This window comes from Acomys minous (assembly GCF_964271855.1).
Source record: "Acomys minous genome assembly, chromosome: 3".
Classification (NCBI taxonomy): domain Eukaryota; kingdom Metazoa; phylum Chordata; class Mammalia; order Rodentia; family Muridae; genus Acomys; species Acomys minous.
This window is the reverse complement of record NC_140485.1, coordinates 37314776-37337389: the sequence shown is the minus strand read 5'-3', so window position 1 is coordinate 37337389 and position 22614 is coordinate 37314776. Positions and strand designations below refer to the sequence as shown.

Below are 22614 nucleotides of genomic sequence, written 5' to 3'. Positions count from 1 at the left end.
TACTACAACCGGTGGGGGATTCAGATGGAAATTGAGGCTACCAGCCTAGGAACTTGTGAGTAATACTTGGGTATCTGACACCTCTGGCTGTTAATGAATTCCGTTATGGCAATGATGTTTTCCTATAAACTTGGTCACAATGGGGGAAGCACAAGATAAACTTTCAATAATACTTAGTTCTAGTCCAACCTTCTTAAAGTGGTTTTTGTAACCCAAACTTTGTCCTTCCCTATCCTATTGGCAGTCTACCTTTTCAGTCTCTACCTAACAAAGCTTTTTTTTTAATAGAATAAAAAAAGAAACAGCAAGAATTATCATTAAGCCCTTTTGAATTGATTCTCAGTTCAAGGTAACTGTGTCTCAGCTGGCACACCTGGTCTGACATGCTTATGCTATTGTCTGTCATTTTGCAGCTTGTCTTCTCCCACTAAAGCCATCTCTGAAACATAACCTGTGATTATTTTTGGTCTCTAACTAAAATGTAAAACAAAACCTCTCTTTCTCTAACTGGTGTTTGTCTTTTTCTTTACATTTCTTCTCCCAGGAAGCCTCTCCTGGCTCACTCCCCAGCTTTTGAAAAGTGTCCTGCTCTTCTTCCATGCTCTAAACCATGCCGTCTTTGGTGCATTAGTCATGATGCCTTCTAATAGCACTCCTTTATTTCTCAATTCCGCATTCCTTCCAAAACATTTTAAGCTTCTGGAAGGCAGAGTTATATAAAGCTTCAGTAGCAGCCATTATTAGAAAAGTAAAAGAAGCTAAAAGTATTAATATACTTTATTAGTCTTCAGTTGATACAGAAGTGGCAGATTAGTGAGGCAGTTCTAAGATCTACTCAATTGTTCTTTCTTTTCCCACTCCAATACTAGCTTTTATAGTCCCATAATTTATAAAGAGCTGAGAGAAACAATTTCACATTCTTTAATATCCCTATTACTGTCATGTCTCCATTTTCTAAAACTGGTTACTTGCACTCAACCCTACCCCAGCTATGGTGTTAAAAAAAATGATGTTTCATAGTGATTGTTAGTGAGAAGAAAATTAATTTATTATTTTTCATTAACAAGTTTTTACTTTCTGTTGATGAACAATGGTATGTCTTTATAATAATGAGGATTGTGGGCTGCAGAGATGTATCTGGCCATAGCAATAATTCATTGAACTGCATTTTGTTGAGGCTTAATATAAGCAATATTATTAGACTAAAATATGATCCAAGTCAAAGTAGATTTCAATGTGTGGCATAAGATGGCGAACCTAGCTACAGATGAAGAAATATGGCCAAAAGTGACCTTGCCATAGAACGCTGGTATTTACAACCACCTATAATATTTACTTCTTCCTTAGGAGTACAACAAAGTCCTGCAGGGGAAACAGAACAAAGTGACTCTACTGCAGCAGTTGCCCATTGCTGCTCAACCAAGGCATTCTCCTTACGCCATATTTGAAGCTCTTATTGTGACATTTCAGTTTATGATGTGGTGTCTTCTAAAATAACTTCTATCTCAAAGTAAATCTCAGTATCTAGGATTTTGGAAATAATTCAACAACTTTTTTAAAAATTTAAATGCCTCTGATGCTTCTGATACCTATTGTTAAAATTGTTTGGAATGTCATTCCACTCTTCTGCAACTGATGAGTTTTGAAAGTACTCCTTTGGATTTCAAATAGTTTGCATGGGAAATTAGATTGAAACTAAAGAAGTTTCAGCTATTAAGTACTTGAATCAATATTAAAATAGAAAAACAATATGAACACATATCCTGAAATGATTGTTCATTTAAAGAAAAAAAAAAGATGAATTGACAGCCTTTGGCTTTCATACATCACATTAAGGCACTTCCTCACTGAGCATGACAATACCAGACTTGCCTGTGGAAAACCCATTAGTTATGATCAAAAGATCCCAACTGTCACAAACCATTCTTTTCTCATTATACAGAGGAAGCAACACAAAAACCCATAAACAACTTAACTACTAACAGTTAACAGTTATGGAAAATTGTGCCTTGTACAAAATGCAACATGAATTTATTTAGGTGAACCTAATCTCTTCTACATCACTGTTTCAGTTTTAATTACAACTAAGTTGCTAGGGAGGACTGTCTATTGAAATATCACCTGTACTTCTTTATTATATTCCCTTCTGGTGGGTCTTTCATAATGTGTCATTACATAGTCATTTTAACTAATACAATATTTTTTTTCCAGAAAACTTACCTTCTCTGTGAGCAATCAAACAGTAGTAGTTGGGTAACACTGGATGTTAGTAGTAGACACCCCATTGATACAAAATATAGGATGTTTGCTTAAAATACCTGAAGCAACAGTAGTAATGTCGTCTGTAGCTAGAAATATTAACTCACCCTGAAATGTTACTCAAAAACCATCATCTTAGTTCCTAACAAATACTTTTGTAAGGCTGCATATCTCACTATATTATATCCATAAGTCTCCAAAACAATCGCATGTTTGTCTTTGTAAATTAGAATAATGAAAACTTTTATGTTTGATGGAACTAAGAATTAAAGCATCTTGGGTTTGGATATACTCAACTACTAGCGTTTGCTGCATATTCATTTTGTGTCTCCCAGTGCTTACCCCACTTACTAATGTGTCTCCCAATAGCTCACCTCTGTTGACCCTTATCCACTCTTTTTAAAAACTCTGGCTTTCAGACAGGCTTGTTGGTTTCATGATGTATCTGATAGGTGGCTCCCTTTCTCCTGCGTCATTCTTTGTCTACAACTGCTTTCTTCTTCAGGTCACAGCCTGTATCTGGCACATTTCCCAAGGTAGATCATTGGATGATTGTGTCATGGCCTTCTTTCTTACTCTTGCATCTTTTAGGGTAAGGTTTAATAGTTGCTTCTGGTCTTTACTATTCCCTGAGCATGTCATTATGTTTTGGCTCTCACGATCCTATTTCCTACTTCTGCATCTACTTCTTTCCTGAATTCTCTTCAAGCACACTTTCAGTGTACTGCTTCCTGCTGATACAATGACTGATACAATTGTGAGATACTTTATATTTATAGCCTATAAACATGAAAATATCAACACATATATCCTGATAATATGAATGTGTTTTTATTTGCACAATCAGCTGAAAAATCAGAAGAGTACCATATATTTCATATTTTTATATAAACAATGTTTTCTGAACTAAAATAAATTAACTAAATCAAATGTAAATATCTCAAAAATCCAGGCATGATAACATATAACTTTAACTTCAGCAGAAGTAGGTAGAGCTTGGTAGTTCAGTCTTGTTTACACAGTGACTTCCAGGTCATTCAATGTTACATAGTGAGACAATATCCCAAAGTAAATAGATGATAAGTAGGTGGCAGATGATTGATGACAGATGATAGATATATAAATGATAGATAGATAGATAGATAGATAGATAGATAGATAGATAGACAGACAGATAGATAGACAGACAGATAGACAAATAGAAAGATAGATAGATAGATAGATGATAGATAGATAGATAGATAGACAGATAGATAGAAGATATATAGGTAGATAGATGATTAAAAGATAGATGATATAGATAGAAGATGGATAGGTAAATAGTTTAGATAGATAGGTGATAGATAGATAGATAGATAGATAGATAGATAGATAGACAGACAGACAGACAGACAGACAAGTAGGTAGGTAGATAAATAGATAGCTGTTGAGTGTTTCTCTTTGTTTTGATTTTTATGGTAGTCAATTGTCTGGCTCCACTGTAAAATGCTCATGATGAAGTTGGACAAGGAGATACTGGAATACTTGGAGGTAGGAATAATACATAGCCCAGGGTCATTTTCCTTTCCCTGGTGTTCACCAACATGTGGAACTTGGAGTGTGCAATATACACAAAGCCATTTCCCATTGACTTTTAATGGTGCTAGTCACTTTCTGCTGTTAACCATCTCTAATTGACTTAATAGCTCTTCACATCCACTGTATAGCCAACTTCCTGTATTATGTTCCTTCCATTGAAAAATCATGTAGGCCAGGAAAATGACAAAAGAACAGTTAGCTGCTTATAACAAACCAGTACCTGATTAAGTCCAGAGGCTGATGCTTGTACCACATCCCCCAGCGTGCCCAGCGCTCATACAGCAGATGTCTATTATTCTGAGGTCCATGGGTTTTGAGGGGAAGGCTACTCTTGTAGGCTCCCTGAGAACAGATACAATAATATAGATTGGAGTCCATTCTCTTACCACAGTTTAAACTGAATAAACACTAATGTCTCCCTACCAAGGGAGTTTATCAACTTAAGGAAATCAATAGAGATTATACACCCAAGATCACCACTGAAAATATGATAGTTCTATAAAAATAATGTTTTAAATAGTTTTTTTTTCAAATAATTTTGGCCTATTTTATTTAAGTAAATGAGAGTTCACTTTCCAGAATTCAGGATCATTTAATGAAAAAAAATATCAATGACAAATTATTGTGATCTTTAATTGAGGAACTGAATGTCATTCTCCTTTAAGATGTGAACTAAACACATAAAAGTTTTCTTTTAATTACAGATGTTAAGAGAATACATGTTGACTTAACAGCATGGAATTCTATCCTTTAGGGCCACCTATCTGCTTAGATCTTAGGATCCTGAAAATTCTTATCCAATATTTCAAAATTTAAGCAGTTGAATCATAAAAGTTTCTTTCAAAAATGTTTACATGGGTTTTCATATGGTCAAGAGTTCCTTCATCTCTGGGCTGAGAGTCCTGATCAAGCTTTCTTAACTGACACCTTGAGCTCTAGTTTGCAAATGTCTCGTGGTTTCAAGGAGTTCACATATGTGCATACCATCACTGACTCTTTAATAAAAATGGAAAAAATAAGGCAAGGGTGACACACATTCAAAATGCAAGCCCAAGGTGTTCGTCCTAAAATAGCTCAAGTATTTAAGGCCCAAGTAGTGGAAGCTAAAGAGAGGGGACAGTAACACCTTGATTTCAAGTGCAACACAGTCACTGAGTGAGATTATTTGATTTTGAAACTAGATTGTTACCTACCTGATACTGAATGAAAGGATGAACAGCAAAATTACCTCTCTTTTGCAGTAACTGCTCATAGATCTAATACATGGTATTCATCCAGCCTTATAAGTCAGAGCATAGCCGTTTCTAGATGCTAAACATTTGAGATACCTGGGATACCACTGTTTAACATACGCTTACACACAACAACTACACTACTCTAGCTTGACAATGATAAATGGTGGGTTGCAAGGGAAAAAAACCTGGCCAAACAGGTATTTCCAGCTTACTTATGCACTTTTAAGCCTTTCTCAAGGCTCAGATACTACCAGTGGTGGTCCATAACCACAGTTTTGATTGACCCTCCCTCCATGATCCATCCTTGAAAGAACTATATATTTGCCTGATGTCTTGTAAAAAGTATTTCCCATACATATGCACTTCTGGTCCATCTCTTACTTTTTCCTGCCAGTTCTCATTAAAAAGATTTGTCACTCTTCTCTAGCTATTGTCAGTTTTGTAAGGGAAAAAAACCAAAGAAACCTCTGACCTTGAAATAAAGATTATGAGACTGGACCTAATGTCCAACAACAATAAAAATGAAAGACATAAAATGTAAAGTATCTTTATTAGACTATAGATTAATACCATTGACTTTACTTTCTTCTTTGGAAATCTTGCTTTTATCTCATGAATAAATATATATTCAAGTCAATAGACAATTTCTAAACCCATTTTATCGATTCTCAATTATCTTTGACATATTTACAATTAAACAATGTTACTTCTTATTCATTTAGTGAATTTATGTCATATATTTGTGTTTCAAATAATTCAGATACATAAATTAAAAGGACTATCATCAACAATACAACTATGACAGCTGCTGAATTTCCCATTAGAAACTCTAGTGAGCTGTCAATGCACAATCTAATTTTGCAGAGAATATTATTGTACCCAGGAGAATGAACCAAACCTTCCTTTGCTAAATGATTCCCTTACGTGTGCTTCTCTGATCACTTTATAATTTCCTATGTGGTATTTGAAATGGCGTTTAATTTTTCTAGCCTGTGTTCCTTTATATCTAATGAGAGAATTATGTTTACTTCCTGCTGTGTTGTCACAACCGTGGGGAGTTATGTGTTGGCTCAGGATATGAATCATATGAACAAATTGCTCATGATTATTGCCTCTACTTTTTATTGTAAGTGGGCATTTCATAAAGATCATTAACTTTGGACTTCCTAGGCTTATAACTGCTGTTGACATTTTACCTTCTTATAATTGGATTATATATGTTTATAATGGAATTAATATTTTTGTCAGCAACATAGAGATTTTTTTCAAGTGGGAGATAATCCATATGAAACATTTAACTCATTGGCAAATACAACATTTCTAGTTGATTTTATCTACTAATATTACAGAACTGCAAATTTCTCAAATGCTCTAACTTTTGAGTTCACTGATAATTTGGTAAATAAAAAAATGATGCTTTTTGGAATTACAGAAATGAAAATATCTAATTTATGTATACATAGCAGAGGGCAATGAGTTCAACAGATGCTATTTTAGTTGTAAAGGGCCATCCACACTTTGCTACTTAAAAATTGTAGTAAGGCAATAATCTGGCTTATTAATGAGGTAGATAATACATGGATATTTTGATTATGGTCTTGTTTTTAACTTTCAGGCGTCCTAAAATAGCAACTAACCCAAGAACTTGCCTTCTTTGATATGGTTGTGCATTTAAAGCAGAATGAAGAATGATGTATTGTGTTGGAACAGAGTGTAGCTAGAACACTAAGCTGCTCCTGTAGAGGTTGGGGCTCCTCCCATAGGGCAAACAGTAGACATGTTTAGGGGCTGGGAGGCCACTCACTGTGCAACAAAAAGATGGTAATAAGATCTCAGTGGACTGCTGTAGGTGTGGGCATCCAGATACAGATTAATCAAATGGTTCAGGCACTGTGGTGGTGTGAGAAATGTTTCTCATGGTCTCAGGCATTTGAAAACTCGGTCCTCAGTTGGTTGAGCAGTGGGAGTGGGGTTAGGAGACGTGTCCAGTGGAGGAAGTATGTCATTGTAGGTGGGGCTTGAGAGTTTATAGTCTCAGTCTTGTTTCTCCTTCTGCTTGGTTCTTGCTGTTCAAGATGTGAGCTCTGAGCTTCCTGCTCCAACCTCCCTTCCTGCCGCTTGCTGCCGTGCTGCTCCTGTCATGGACGCTAACCTTTTGGAAACTGAAGCCCAAATAGACGTTTTCTCCCATACATCTCGTCATGGTGTTTTATCACAGCAATAGAAAGTAACCAGAAAGTCCCAGAGAATGAAAAATCTGTCTATTTTATTAATTGGAAAATATCTTTCAAAATTACCTCATGAGGGGGGAATGCTGCTATGTATGAACCATTGTTTATAAGCTTACGGATACCTAGAAAGAGAACAAAAATCCTAGTCAATTTTACTAAAAGCTTTCTTTAAAGCATATATAAAATGCACATGAAAACCAGCATTATTTTAAAACAAAGTAATTCAACCATAGCCATGGCAACCACAGGGCCACTAGCTCTGAGAAAGTGGTTGGTACTCAGCCCACGCACGTTCTGCAGCATTGTTTGCAAGAGACCAGCACACGGATCCGTTCTGGAATATTTCAATATCACGTGTGGTACATTGTTAACTCCCACTTCTTGGGAATACATGAACCAAGAAAACCCTTTGTCATCATCTTCTGAGTACAATAAAGTTTAGTCAAAGAGTGTTTTTGACACGAAACATTTGTTTATACAAGGTTGAAAGGACATAAAACGTCACATCAGACTTTTCATCTCAGTGGAGGCTCATATTTTGAGATAGAGCACTAAGGAAATATTCTGAAGAGGAATGTTTATTATGATATTATTTATTCATCTGCATGAAATAAATATTTGTACACCTGAAATATGGAATCCTTTATCCTGGTGTGAACACAGTTACATTAGGTGCTCAGCAAGTAATTATAATTTATATGACTGTCTATCAGAGAGTTTTGTACAGAGATTTTCTATAGTATTTTCTGTAACACTTAAGGACTTGAGAAAATACTCTGTATGTCTTTTAAAGCAAAAAAATGCATATAAAATACACACTTATATTTGGAAATAATATATCTTAGCCTTTTTTCTATAAGTTTGTCACTGATAATTGTGGTTAGGAATGATTTTTTTTACTTTATTAATTTATTCTTGTTACATCTCAATGGTTATCCCATCCCTTGTATCCTCCCATTCTTCTCTCCCTCCCATTTTCCCCTTATTCCCCTCCCCTATGACTGTTCCTGAGGGGGATTACCTCCCCCTGTATATGTTCATAGGGTATCAAGTCTCTTCTTGGTAACCTGCTGTCCTTCCTCTGAGTGCCACCAGGTCTCCCCCTCCAGGGGACATGGTCAAAGGTGAGGCACCAGAGTATGTGAGAAAGTAATATCCCACTCTCCACTCTACTGTGGAGAGTGTTCTGTCCATTGTCTAGATCTGGGTAGGGGTTTAAGGTTTACCGTCTGTATTGTCCTTGGCTGGTGCCTTAGTTTGAGCGGGACCCCTGTGCCCAAATCTGCCTATCATAGTGTTCTACTTGTAGGCTTCTAGGACCCTCTGGATCCTTCTACTTTGCCATTCTCCCATAATTCTCTCATCTAGAGTCCCACTAGAAAGTCCTCCCCTCTGTCTCAGTTTCCTGGTAAGTGAAGGCTTTCGTGGGACATGCCCCTTGGGCTAATATGCAGATATAAGTGAGTATATACCATTTGAGTCTTTCTGCTTCTGGGTTAACTCACTCATTATGATCATTTCTAGCTCAATCCATTTATCCACAAATTTCGGGAATTCCTTGTTTTTATTTTCCAGCTCTTCTGTGCTTCCATATTTTTTTCACAAAGGTTATTATATCTTACAATCATTTTATATGTCACCTAAACCTATACATAAAAGTTTTCATCTTGTAGGAAAACACTCAACTTATATTCTGGGTGTTTTAATTTTTTTCATTAGAAATTTTCTCATGGTTATGAGTAAAGTTTTAGTGCCCATGGTAACTGTGTTGATTGCTCTGTCACAAATGAGTTGTTAATGAGAAAAAATTGGGTTTTGAAGATTCTTCTTTACCAAGCAAACATGAAACATGATTCTTTTTACCTGTGCAGTTCTCCAGCCTAGCACAATCAGGGAAGCATGATGTTCATTTTCACAGGCTGTCAATTTTTAATTAATAAGGCTTCAGAACACTTGGCTAACATTGTTTTCCTCAATGTTGAAATTTAGCCTCACAACCAAAAGGTCAGCTTATGTGTTAGCTTTCTTTGTCTTCTATTCTTTGTAAGGTTTAAATCTTATCCTAGTTTCAAATCTCCCAATTTTCTTTTGTATTATATATGTATTAAACAGTTAACTCTATCAAGTGGTACAAAAGTTGTTAAGTCAAAATAAGTGGCAACTTAATACTCCGGAAATAATCTCTCATAGGTTTCTTACATACTTTTCTAGACTTTCATTTATTTTATTTCAATGTATTAAGAAAGTAGAATGACATTAGACTAATAGTTTTGTAACTTATTCTTTTTTACTTATTGAATTGTGATGTCCTTTCAAGTCCAATAATGAACTAGAAACTAATTTTAACATCTAAATTGAAAATCTGCATCATAAACTGTTTAACATACAACACATAAAAATAAATTATATAAGTATATATTTGCAGATATGGGCTCTAAAAATTGTGTTAATAATGACAAAATACATAACTTTAATGGGTACAATATCTAAAATTATAGATGTAGCATATTTTGTATTTCTAATCTTATAAAGCCATGTGGAACCCTTTCTATGCATATTTTCATTAAAAATTCTATTTATATATTTATATAAATTCTTTTTATATAAATTTTGTGATTAAGTATTTGTATAGTTCACATTTTGATACATAGGCCAAATGCCCTCAAAAATATTTTAATAAAAATAGTAACACAAAATTTGTTTTAATGTGTTAAGCATTTCATACATAAATGTGTTAAGGTAAAAACTTCATTAGTTATGTACATAAATTTTTTTGTATTTTAAACTATGTTTGTAAAATAATGTTCTTACCCACTTTTGATATTCCGTTTTCATATTTGGTGCGCTCCAGCATGTGGTAAACTATCCTGCTTCTAGTAGCATTGCTGAAGAAGGTGTCTTTATTGTTTATTATAAAGCTGGTAGGACAAAGGAAAAGAACACAAATTCCAGTCACAATTAAGAATTCCTGCCTGTCTACCCATGTGTCTCTATAATTAAAGCTACTGCATATAAACTACTCTAGGATGTGAGAGAAGCCAACTTCTTTAACAAAATCAGATGACAGATAAAAATAAATGCTTATAGAAAATGCAAAGGGTCATCAAATATTCATTTTAGCATCTTCTTTCAGTTGTAAAGAGGTCTTGGTATTTTTGTATGTCTTATTTTTCATGGAATAAGAAGAAAATTCATCATTTACTGGCTGGTGTTTGTACCACCTCAAGCAATGTAGTTCCAAATAGATCACAATACAAAATTGATATCCCCACTGAAGAACTTTCCATTCTCACTTATTCAGTTTTCAAGTTTAGTGGTATCCTATAGTTTTCATTTCCCTTTAATACTCAAAAATGTCCTATATGGGAAGAGTAGCAAGGGGCTTTGTAGATATGAATGATAGAAAAAGCAAAGTGGGGGAGTGGGCGATTTCATGATGTCTATAATGTGCTGGGAGTCTCCAAGCAGTGGAGGGAACAGGATTCTCACTGGATTGTTACACTCTGCTTCTAGACATTTTAGCCCTGTGAATGATGAACCATCTCTTTGCCAGGAGTATCAATTTTTCTTTCCTTTGCTTCCTGCTCACCCTCCATTTTCAAAGAGCTACCAAGCTCGGTAAGTTTCCTGTTAATTCACCTGTCTTCACAGTACCCTTACCCTTACCTGGGTGCCAGAGGTCCTGGCCTGCCTTGTGACATAGTTGTCTTCTTAACTTCAGTGGCCACCTGATTTTTATAGCAAGCTGTGATATTAGCAAATCTCCTCACCTTTAGCATGGCAGCAGCATTTAAAGGCCTTGAGTACCATTCTTACTTTCCTCCCATGTCTGTCTATACTTGTCCTTTTGCCTCCTCCCCTGTCTCATTTCTGCCTCTCTGACTCTCATGTTTGATTGCCTCATGACTTGAATAATTACCATCGTCTTACAGATCTCCCTCTTTCCTGGCTTCATTTTCTCTTGAATTTTTGTTTCTTCTATAACAACTGTTCTTTCCCATTTTCAATCATGTCTTCAGCTTCTTCAAGGGGGCTTTCCTCCTTCAAAAAGGTTTCCTAGCTCCCTTACATTGAAAAGGGACTGCCTTTCTCATTGAATTCTCATCCTTGTCTTTCCTAATGTACAGGCTTTACTTAGCCTTGATTAACTAAATTACACAGCAGACCATATTACACATTGGGCTCCTCAGTGTTTAATATTACATGTGTCTTCTCTGTATTCCGATATATTTAAATTTAGATTGGTTGGTATAGGTATCGGAAAGAATATCCAGCAATCTTTTGTTCCACCCCAGAATTTAAGCCTACCAGAACAAGTAGTTTTTAGGCAGACAAATCCAGTTTTGCAGGAGGTTGTGTTGTGGAGGAATTAAGTGGGTGGTATAAGTAAACAAGTGAATACATAAATAAATTCCATCTGGCTCCTGTGAAAAAAACTGTAATAGTATAATATTGTAGTGATATATTGGGACAAGGGGCGGTGGTAATAATTTTCTGATATGATTTTCCTTAGATAATGATGCTTACTAGAGGCAGACTAGTGGGAAGAAAGACATCTTGCAAAACTCAGGGACATAACAGGTTGGGAGAATATAATCTGGTAAAGATTGAACTGGAGCTTCATTGGAACAGCCGAGTCATGGACTCAAAGCTTTGTAGCTGCACTATGTAATGCTGGGATGCCTGCAGTAGGAGTGACAGAGGCGCACAGGGATGGCAGCATGGGCGCCTACACTGAAAAGGACCTTAAGCTGAATTTACAATAAGTACAAGTTGGGCACTATTGGGGAAGTGTCAAGGAGACGTTCTCACATCTGATCAATGTTTTTCAAGGATTTAACTGGTTCTTTGGGTTTTTAGATAATGAGAAGAACGTTTTGTCTCAACTTTGAGATCCTTAAGGTTCTGTGAAAGTACCTGGTGGCAATCAGAGGAAGGACAGCAAGTTACCAAGAAGAGACTTGATACCCTATGATCATATAGAGGGGGAGGTAATCCCCCTCAGGAACAGTCATAGGGGAGGGGAATAAGGGGAAGTTGGGAGGGAGGGAAGAATGGGAGGATACAAGAGATGGGATAACCATTGAGATGTAACAAGAATAAATTAATAAAGGAGGAAAAAAAAACTAAAAAAAAAAAAAAGAAAGTACAGCAGAAAGCTGCTGAAAGCCCCCGGGTTGAGCTCTCTATACTTAGGGGTCCAGGTTCTGTTTTACTCTCATCTCTCCAGAACTGGAGTTAGAAAGGATGGTTTTATGTGCATCTCCGGGATTAAATAATAAAATGAGTTGGATACTTTGAGGAGGAAAAACTCTGATGTTGAGCAATATTCATTAATTCCCACATCCCAGAATAAAGGTTAATCCAGACATATAGAATGGGATCTGTGGGTTTCAGTCCCTTGGTCCTATACTACATTGTAAATTTTCTATTCCTATGTTTACCTTATTATATTTAGCCCTACAGTTACATTCTTATCTATACCATTTGGCCAGAAGGAGCATGAAGGCAGAACATATGTCATAATAAGCATTGTAATTTCATTAATAACTTGTAGAAAATCAATAAATAATGGTAGAATGAAAACATGGACAAATAAACATATATGAAGGTAGGCAAGGAAAAAGGAAAAAGGCTTGGAAGATAGTGAGAAGAAAAGAGAAAGACAAGAAAGTTAGAGATAGGTAGCCTTCCTTAAAGTATCTATTACTGTAGTTTAATAATATTCAACCAAATTTCTTATTTGTAAAATAAAAATGTATAAAATATTTTTAAGTGAAATTACAGTCTGAATAAATCATGAATTAGTGTTATTGTTAAGAGCAGTCCTACTATTATTGCCATTATTATTTTAAATGAATTCCTTTCTATCATAGTAATTTTTAAAAAAGATTTATTTTGTGTGTATGAGTGTTTGTTTGCATATATTCAAGTACACAGCATATGTCAGTCCCTGGTACTGACAGAAGCCAGAGTTAATGGCGGACCTCTTGTAACTGGAGTCACAGGTAGTCATGAGCCTTCACATGTGTGCTGGGTACTCCGCTGTGAAAACGTCTTGTGTTTTTTAACTGTTGAGGCATCTTAGCATCCCACATAGTTATTACTTCAAAAGAATATGTGGGTTACCAACCTATAGACTAACATTTAATTATTATTTTACCATCTCTGAATCATGAAGCTAATCATGATCCTAATATAGGATCAAATGTTCACTTAGTGATGTTCCCAAGTTAAATATAAACTCTAATACAACAATACATTCCCTGACCTACTTGGTGACCAATGGGAATGTCTCTGGTTATTTACTTCTATAAAGAAACTCAAGGAGATGAAGAACACAAGCCAGCACATTAGAAAAACAATATGAGCACTCACTGGTGAATCCTGGCTCTGCTGAAGGGGCCAGTGTAGCAGTCCGACTCTTCCAGCTCTGGAAACTCTGACTTGTCAAGAACCATTGGGTTTTGGGCCATCCACTTTTTGATTCTTTTGAAATAGTTTTGTACTCTGGAATGAAGTCAAATTTCAAAATCAGATAAGGTTGTATTGCAAAGCAATGATAGGTTTCTGTGACAGCTTTCTTAAGTATTGGAAAAAATTGTTACTGATAACAGATATCTAACACACATACATGTACACATGTCACATATATACACACACCACACACATGTGCATACATACAAATACATATATATACACACACAGTACACACATAAACAAGTATATACACATATATAATATACACACAGAATTCACATACAATACACACATGTACACACATGCACATGCATATACATACATACATATATAAACTTGTGTACACACACACAGATACACACATACACACAAACACAATTCACACATACCATACATGTGCACCTACATACACATACACATGTGTACATACAACACACACATGTGTATGTGTAAGCATCTACACTACCCACATATAAACTACAAACATATATACATACTCACACACACGCACACACACACACACACTCTGTTTTCTTACAAAAGAAATAAATAATAAAATAAATGCTGCTTATGTTTAAAGTCTTTTAGAGCAATATTATCCCTGTAAAAATGTTTTAAATTACCTTACATAAAGGTAAATATATGAAGGAGCATTTTTAAAAGGCATCACAATATAGTTCTTAAAGCTATATGTACATGTGTATGTGTAAATTAGATTACCCCATGACTCTATACTAGTGTGAATTTGCATGTATATGAATAGTATATATTTATGCAAATTGGAATCATTTTCACCATTTTTCTTTTACAGAGTAAAAATAAATCAAAACGAAAGGCTAACCTTCAGTACTGATTCTGAAAAAAAAATCTAAATTCTGTTACTATAACAACAGCTGTTTTCATTTTAAAATGCCATGCAGTGTTTCCACAGTGCTAATGCTGTGCTGCTGGGGAGTTGTTTTGTTTTGTTTTGTTTGTCTTCTGTAATAGAGAAGTCAAAGTATTAGGACAGACCATCTCTAGACATGGATATAGTGTATTTTAAGTTGGGCTTGTCAGTTCCTTGAACTTTAGGAAAAAAACTGGATAGCAAAGGGCAGGCAACAAATACTGTATCTTAAGAATTAGGTCAAATTATGGTAAAATTACCAGCAGGACTTCTAAATAAGAATTAAATCCTCCTGAAAATCTTAGGATGTAAGAGTATTGATGATTTCTTACCAAGTCAGACCATCACTGGGATGACAATCAAGTGCACTTTGGTGACGACTGCAACATTTATTTAAGCCTGACCTAACAAACAATTTCTGAGGTGTTCAGTCAGTGGTTCTCATTATAAAAAAAGCCTCAGAGTTAATAAAATATTGTTGTCCCCTAAGGCCAATGCACAGACGTGTAGAGACTGCACAAATCAAATATTCCTTGAACACTACTATATCTTGGAGACACTCTGGATTGTCCATTGAAAATAGTAATATAGAAATTATTTTGTTTTTGTGACAGGCTACTTTGAAATTATTTCAAGAAATCAACACAATCCCCTTCCTAAAATTTATAATTGATCACATGGATAATCCAATGTGTTCTTTATGGTTTTGAAAATTATAAATTGGTAATAAACTGTATGCAGCTTTTACCAACCTGCTCATTGATTTGTTCTTCTGGTCAGTGTAGTAACATTTTTTTCTGAAAAAAAAAGAGAGAGAAGGAAATAATTTGAGGAAAATAGAGTTAGGTCAGAAAATGACAACTCCACTTTCATATAATTTGTAATTTAAGAAATTTGAAAGTAAACCATTATATTACAACATTAATGCCAATAACTTTATTTGCCTTTACTTTCAGAAGTATAATGACAGTTCTTATATATATGAAATATAACAAAATGCTCTAAAATGCATTTATTAATTTTGAATGTGTTGTTTTTAATTATTTTAAAGTTTTTCTTCTGTAACTTTTCATATAATAACTTGATTAGTTGCTTATGTGTTCCGTAAAGTGTTCAGTGCAATCTATCCATCCATCTTTCTAAATACATCCGTAAATTTTCCTTTGTTGTTTCTCTGTTGCAATGCTAAAACACTGAACAAATAGTAACTTGGGAAGAAAAGATACATTACATCTTATACCTCCATGTAATATTTCATCACAGAGGAGAATTGGAGCAGGAACTCAAGGAAGGAACCTGCAGGCAAGATTGAAAGAATAGGCCAAGGAGGACCACTGCTTACTGGCTTGCCGAGGAGGACCACTGCTTACTGGCTTGCCGAGGAGGACCACTGCTTACTGGCTTGCCGAGGAGGACCACTGCTTACTGGCTTGCCGAGGAGGACCACTGCTTACTGGCTTGCCAAGGAGGACCACTGCTTACTGGCTTGCCGAGGAGGACCACTGCTTACTGACTTGCCAAGGAGGACCACTGCTTACTGGCTTGCTTCTTATGTCTTGCTCATTTTGCTTCTTATACAATCCTAGACCACCTACTCAGAAATGACACTGCCTACTATGTTAGGTTTGTCCCTCTCACATCTGCCATTAATCCAAGAAAAAAAACCCACAGGGAAATCTGGAAGATTTGCCGTGGATAACTAGGAATGCAGAGCTTCGGGCAGCACGTGGTGCTGACAGTAAAGTTGTGACATTCAATCTCATTTGTCATCTTGGTAAGGTTTGGAATCAATTAAGAGAAGCTGCTGTGCACACCTGTGACAGGGTTCTTTTACCAGGTTATTGACCTGGCTAGATCCACCACACATGTAGGTGACCTGTTTTTTGCTGACAATACAAATAAGGGAGGTGGGAGAAGGAAACTTTGCCTTGTCTGTCTCCATTCACCTGCCTGATGTCAAGTTCATCTGTGTTGTTAATACTGCTACAGCCATCTTTCAGTAATGTCAGGGCATAGCTTCTGCAGGCTGCCAACATGGACTGAAGACAAGTTTCTCTCCAGCAATCTTCCAAGCCTTAAGCACTAGATTGGCACTGCTGCTTCCCCTTGGCCTGTGGGTGTACCATCTGCCAGGTTCCAAGACTCTTCAGTGTGAGGTAGTCATTGCTTCACTATCCAGATTATCACAGAGGTCACTTTAGAAAATACCCTTTACATATAGTCAGTAACCAGGTTTATTTTATCTAGAGTAAAACACAGGCCGTAGTCCTTGGAAAGATTTAAAATGATCCTGCCATATTCCAACATTAACTTCAGATATAAAATCTCAAGAATTGCTTTATATACACTAACTTTACATTTTAAATATCTTCTTTCATTTTTTCAAACATAGATGGCAAGCATATATTAGTACTAATTTTGTTTTTCTCTTTCTATTTTTAAATAAAAACTATTGATTTACATTTGCTTATTTATTTATTATCTGTCTGTTTTTTTTTCATTTATTGCTGTATGTGTAAGCACATGGGCATTATAACAATCATGTTGAGATCATAGGGAAATTCTTTCCTTCCCCATATGGGATCTAGGGGTCAAACTCATATCCTTAGGTTCAGCAACTAGTTCCTTTACCTCCTGAGCTATCTGACTGACTCAAATTTGTAGCATTCCTTTGTGGTATGTAATAGGTTTTCACAAATAAATATTTTCATGGGTAATTTAGAATGAACAATTAATGCAATAATAAAAAACGTTCTTTAAAAACCATATGCTTTTGCTAAGGAAGATGATGGTGGTGATGATGATAATGAGCGATAATGAGTTTATACAGTAATCCCTCCATTTTCTAAGGGGATAAGTTCAAGTAGACACCACATTATGTAGTATTGTATAAATACACACAGTTATAAAAATGGCATAGTGTTTATATCTAATCTATAGATACCCTAATGTAATTTTAAATCATTTCTAGGTAATGTAAACACGTAATATAATGAGAATTCAATGTAAATAATACTTAAATATTTATTTCTACACAATGACAAGAGGTTGCATTTTTTCAGGGCTTGAGATGTTTCAGGTGTTTGAAGACAATTGCAGCAGCATCTACTTCTTTATCTTGAATACTCTTGAGACTTGACATAACACTGTTCAGTGTGTTACAGAGTTGGCTTCCTGCACGCTATCAACTCAGAAATTTTTCATCAGGTCTTTAAAATGATCTCAGTGTTCACTCACACTTATATTTTCTCTGAACATTGTACTGCTTAGCACCTGATGGTATCCACTGAACCCACATTCCAGGAAACACTGCTGTTTTCAATATGAGTTAACATTCTGCATATAGCAAGTATACCACAAATACTACGTTGTAGAGGATACGGGACATGAGAAGGCGGTTGGTATGTTCTACATTGGATACCAGATACTCCAGCTAGGCAGCCATGTTGTCTAAAAGGACTGAAAGTCCTTGGAAGAAGCTGATCTATTTTTATTCCTCTCTGATCGATACTGAAGACAGAACTGAGAAACTCTTCTAAATGACCTGATCTGAAAAACAGTTCTTGCTATCCATTACCAGAGCTACATTACACTCATGAAACAAGAATGGTAACTCATCTTGGGAGTTTCTTAAAATTAAAATTTGAAAATAAATATTTTACCTTATATCTAGGCAAATCTGTCTTGAAATGATATTGCATGTCCAGGGAATCAGAAGGATTATCACATTATTCAAAGAACTTAGTGGAAAACTATCTAATATAGCCGAAAGTTTAAAAGAGAAATACTTTTCTCAGAATAAAGAAAGGACCACATTTATTGTTAGGTATTACAAAGGACGTACTCATATTAACAATACTGAGAGAAAAAGATAATAAAATATAAAAGTACCTGAAGGGCACCCTGATGTTTAGCCTCTCTGCATACTTGCAGAGTGTGTCCCATGGAATGTGAATTTTAATAAACATGATGTCAGGGTTTGCAATTGCTGGCTGAAAAAGGATGGTAAAGAAGCACCATTATTTAGAATCAGAACTGATGACATTGTATCATAATTTTATATCAAAGGAAGGAACATTATTTCCCTTGTTTTGCATGGGCCATTCTCATTTATACAAAGGAAAATTATACAGTTGACAATTCTTGATAAAATGTATTTGAAAATATAAGTGCCATCGATAATTATAAACATATATACACTCATAAACAACTTCCTTAATACAAAAGTTTGCTTAAGTTGTTCAAAAAGAAATGGCTTCATAGTCCATTCAAAGTAGGTTGAAGACTGATGGACATCCATAAAAGAAAGTTATTCATCCGAAACCTGGACTTTGATATCACAGACTCAGAATTCCCACACAGAACATGATAACTCCCCTGGAAAGAAATATGACACTCATGAATAAGCATGGTACTTATCTCTGCCTGCACAAAAGAACGTTAATACTTTCCTTTCTCATGATCAAATCAGCAATAAGATTTTCTCTCCCCTCCTATCTATGGATTCCCCCAATCCCAGCCCATAGAAAAGGCACACTTGATGTCTTCTTAATGGCTGATCTTTAATGAAATCCTTTCTTTTGTAAAAAGGTGATGTCATGCTTGTTTACTAAGTGCAAGGGCTAATGAGTGCTTGATCACCATATGAGGAAATAGACGTCATTATCCATTAGTTAATGTTCTTATATTGATCATTTTTATATTGATTTTCCATTCAGAGCAGTTACAACAAAACTAAAAGTTCCAAGTTATTCTTCATGGACAGGTAACTAAGACCTCTGTTTTCACTCAGAGAACGAATTCATAAAACATTGAAAATCATCAGAAATCTTTAACTAATTAATTTATTTATTCTCCTGCTCCAATTTTGAAGTAACTGTCAAATCCTCCAATTACTTACTGTGTCCAGAGATTCTACCCAGAGGAAAATAGACTGTTTAAATGATTAAATGCCAGCTTAATTTCTGAAGCATCCTTCCTGCTTAAAAATGTTTGTTTCTATTTGAAGGCAAATATGTGAAAATTGTAACTGACAATGCCAGAGGTAGACATGGTATGTTAAGTTTATATAGGTCCTTAAATTTAGTCCAACATTAAGCATATTAGTATGCTTAGAAAAAGTGACTATAATTTTAAGTTATTTTTTATAATTTCATGCATTTATAAAATTTCCAACCCTTCTATCCACATTCAACTCCCTTGTAACCCTCACCACCTCAAATTCATAACTTTTTTCTTCTATAATTATACATACACACACACACTTTTGTATCTATTAATGTTGCAAATTGTGTACAACCACTACTTATTCATTCAAATAACAATAAAACTTATTTATAATCCATCTAGACATCCATCACTTATCAAACTAAAAGAGAATACTTTGACATTTATATTACCAGGTTCTTTGTACTGACTGCTCCAGAATCAATGGAGAGGTTACTATAGAGGCATGACAAAAAAACAAAAAAAAATCTTTTGTGGCTACAACTCCCATAGACTAATGAGGGGCCAACTTAGCATTTTTCAGGTCTATATTTGAACTTCAGCACCATGAAGGAAAATAAAAACAAGTAAGTAAATAAAAACTTAAAGCAGATAACGTAAGCCCTCTACTAAAACAATTCTTCCATCATGAACAAATGAGAGGCACATTTTATGTCCTATTATACTTCTTCTACCTTATAGTATAAAATAATTTTCGACTGCTAATCAAAGCCGTACCTTTGAAATCAAGATGCTCACTATTGTACTTCTATCAATCACTGTCTCACTTGCAGAGAACGACTTACCTTCCTTTATTCCTGTCTACCCATATTTAATTACATGGCAGTGTAGGAAAAGCATGATGTTTAGTTCCTAGATATTCAACAACAAATTCTGACTATACCATTTGCTCTCTCTATAACATTTAAAAGATAGTTGGTCTTCTGATTTTCAGATGTACAGTGACTTGAATCAAGATATAAGTCAAATACGTAAATATTGTTCTCTGATAACATAAACTGGTTATAATATATAAACACATGTGTCTGTACAACAGTTAGCTTTGGGGAGAGATTTACTTCTAGTCCCAGCCACTACTTAAAATGATCCCATGTGTAGAGATTTTGCCGCTACTGCCTCATTCACGGCCCTTCCACCGCACTCACGGCTACTTCCTGTTGGTCTAAGTCTTCTTGCATGAATTTCCCCTCTTTCCTATAGTGTTTCCTCCTTCTATTATGCACTACAAGAGAAGACATATGTGTTTCTATATCCATGTATCTTGTTCCACGTCAGACTCACTGACCATGCACTGAAAAGATGAATGAATGAATTAGCTTTCACTTAATTTACTATTATTACTACTACTATTATCATTGTGCTGTTAATATTATTATTTTATTATCATGATTGATTATTGTCAAATAAGGTCTTATTATCTATCCTGGGCTTGTCTGGAACTAATTGTGTAGAACCAGTTTGTCCTTTACTCATGATCCTCCTGACACAGTTTCCTGAGAGCTGAGGCTACAGATGTGTTTGGCCATGCCTGGTGAGCTACCTTATTTTGAATCTACATTCTGCCCAACTTATACCTGAGCAAGAAGTATGGAAAACAAGAAATCTATTAAGCCTGACTATCCTACAATGGAGCATTATGTCAGGATCCAAAACAGCACTGTGAACAGCTTACCTCTTGCAGGTTGTTAATTCATTGCTGTCAAGCTCTTGATGTGAAGTAATCTAATCATCTAAAATAAGGGGCTGCTTTGGAAGGAGGGATTTTGCACTGCAGTGACTGCCATCGTTGAGTAAAATGTCAAGCTAAGTGCATACAGCTACAGTGTGTCTCACTTTTGTGCCTTGGCTTTAAGTGCATACACACTGAAAGATCGTTTTAATCAGTATAAAATGATAGTTTTTAAAAATAGCTTCCCAGCTTAATGTCTCTTTTGTTTTACCTCCATTTGAAAACAAAAACACAACTGGTTTCATTCTCTGTAGGGAGCAGGTGAGGTGATGCTATCCATAACAGGGTGGTGCTGTCAAGGAGAAAAATCAACAGCTGCCAATCTGGGTCTATTCTGCTCACCACAGCTGAAAGCCTGCATCTCAGAGGAATAAAACCCCCACAACCACCACACTTCTCATTATTAATTATTCCACCTAAAATTCCCAAGAGGAAGAACCTTTACTCCCAAGAAAATAGGAACCTTAGAAATTATGTTATCACAAAGCCATTCTTCAAGATTTGAATACAGAACAAGGATAAGAGTATGTGGTCCCTCAAGGCGTTTCCCATGTCAAGGAGTCAGGCACACTGATGCTATGAACTGAATTACAAGACACAAATGTCAAGGTGAAAAATCACCTTCTTCTGCATAAAGTTGGCCCTCACATTTCCATTGTCTCTTGATGATGATTTTCTCTAGAAACTGCTTACACTGACATACAACTTAATGACCATTTGAGATCTTTCTGTCAGATTCAGAGCTTAGGTCTGGTGTAAATGTATTTATAAAGCATGAACGGATGTCCTAAACTCCATATTTCAGCTAATGAAGCCATGTCTTGCAACATTTTTCACAAAATTGTTTTTTCTTCCATCTAATAACAAGCCCTAAATATTTTTAACAAAATATTTCTGAAACAAAATCGTATCTAGAGTCCATAGCGTTCAATGGCAAAGCATTGAAAACTATTGTTCTAAATAATTCTTAATTAAGTAATGCTGAGTTAATTCTTAATTAATTAAAACTGAATTGTTGTTGTTGTTGTTGTTGTTGCTTTTTATGAGGTGACTACTGACCACTGAACTGACATCTTTGAGCACTCAGAGCATGTAAGGGCTCTACCACTGTTCTGTATCACTAGCGTTAAAACAGTGGATTTGGATGAGAGGACTCAGAGAGAGAAGGGAAATTGGTGTTGTGGCATCTCTGGGACGAGCCGGAGA

The 22614-nt window shown here is 35.5% G+C and overlaps 1 protein-coding gene across 3 annotated transcripts in view; it reads right to left on the bottom strand.

Moving 5' to 3' along the window:
• Positions 1-22614, bottom strand: part of ANO3 (anoctamin 3) — a 236171-nt gene that overhangs the window by 89989 nt on the left and 123568 nt on the right. For all 3 annotated transcript variants that reach the window (XM_084775285.1, XM_084775286.1, XM_084775287.1), the window contains 6 exons: positions 18564-18664; positions 15425-15469; positions 13682-13813; positions 10115-10221; positions 7370-7425; positions 4058-4179 (listed from right to left, as the gene is read on the bottom strand). In XM_084775285.1, coding sequence (XP_084631411.1) covers positions 4058-4179; positions 7370-7425; positions 10115-10221; positions 13682-13813; positions 15425-15469; positions 18564-18664 — 563 coding nt within the window. The remainder of the gene's footprint in view (positions 1-4057; positions 4180-7369; positions 7426-10114; positions 10222-13681; positions 13814-15424; positions 15470-18563; positions 18665-22614) is intronic.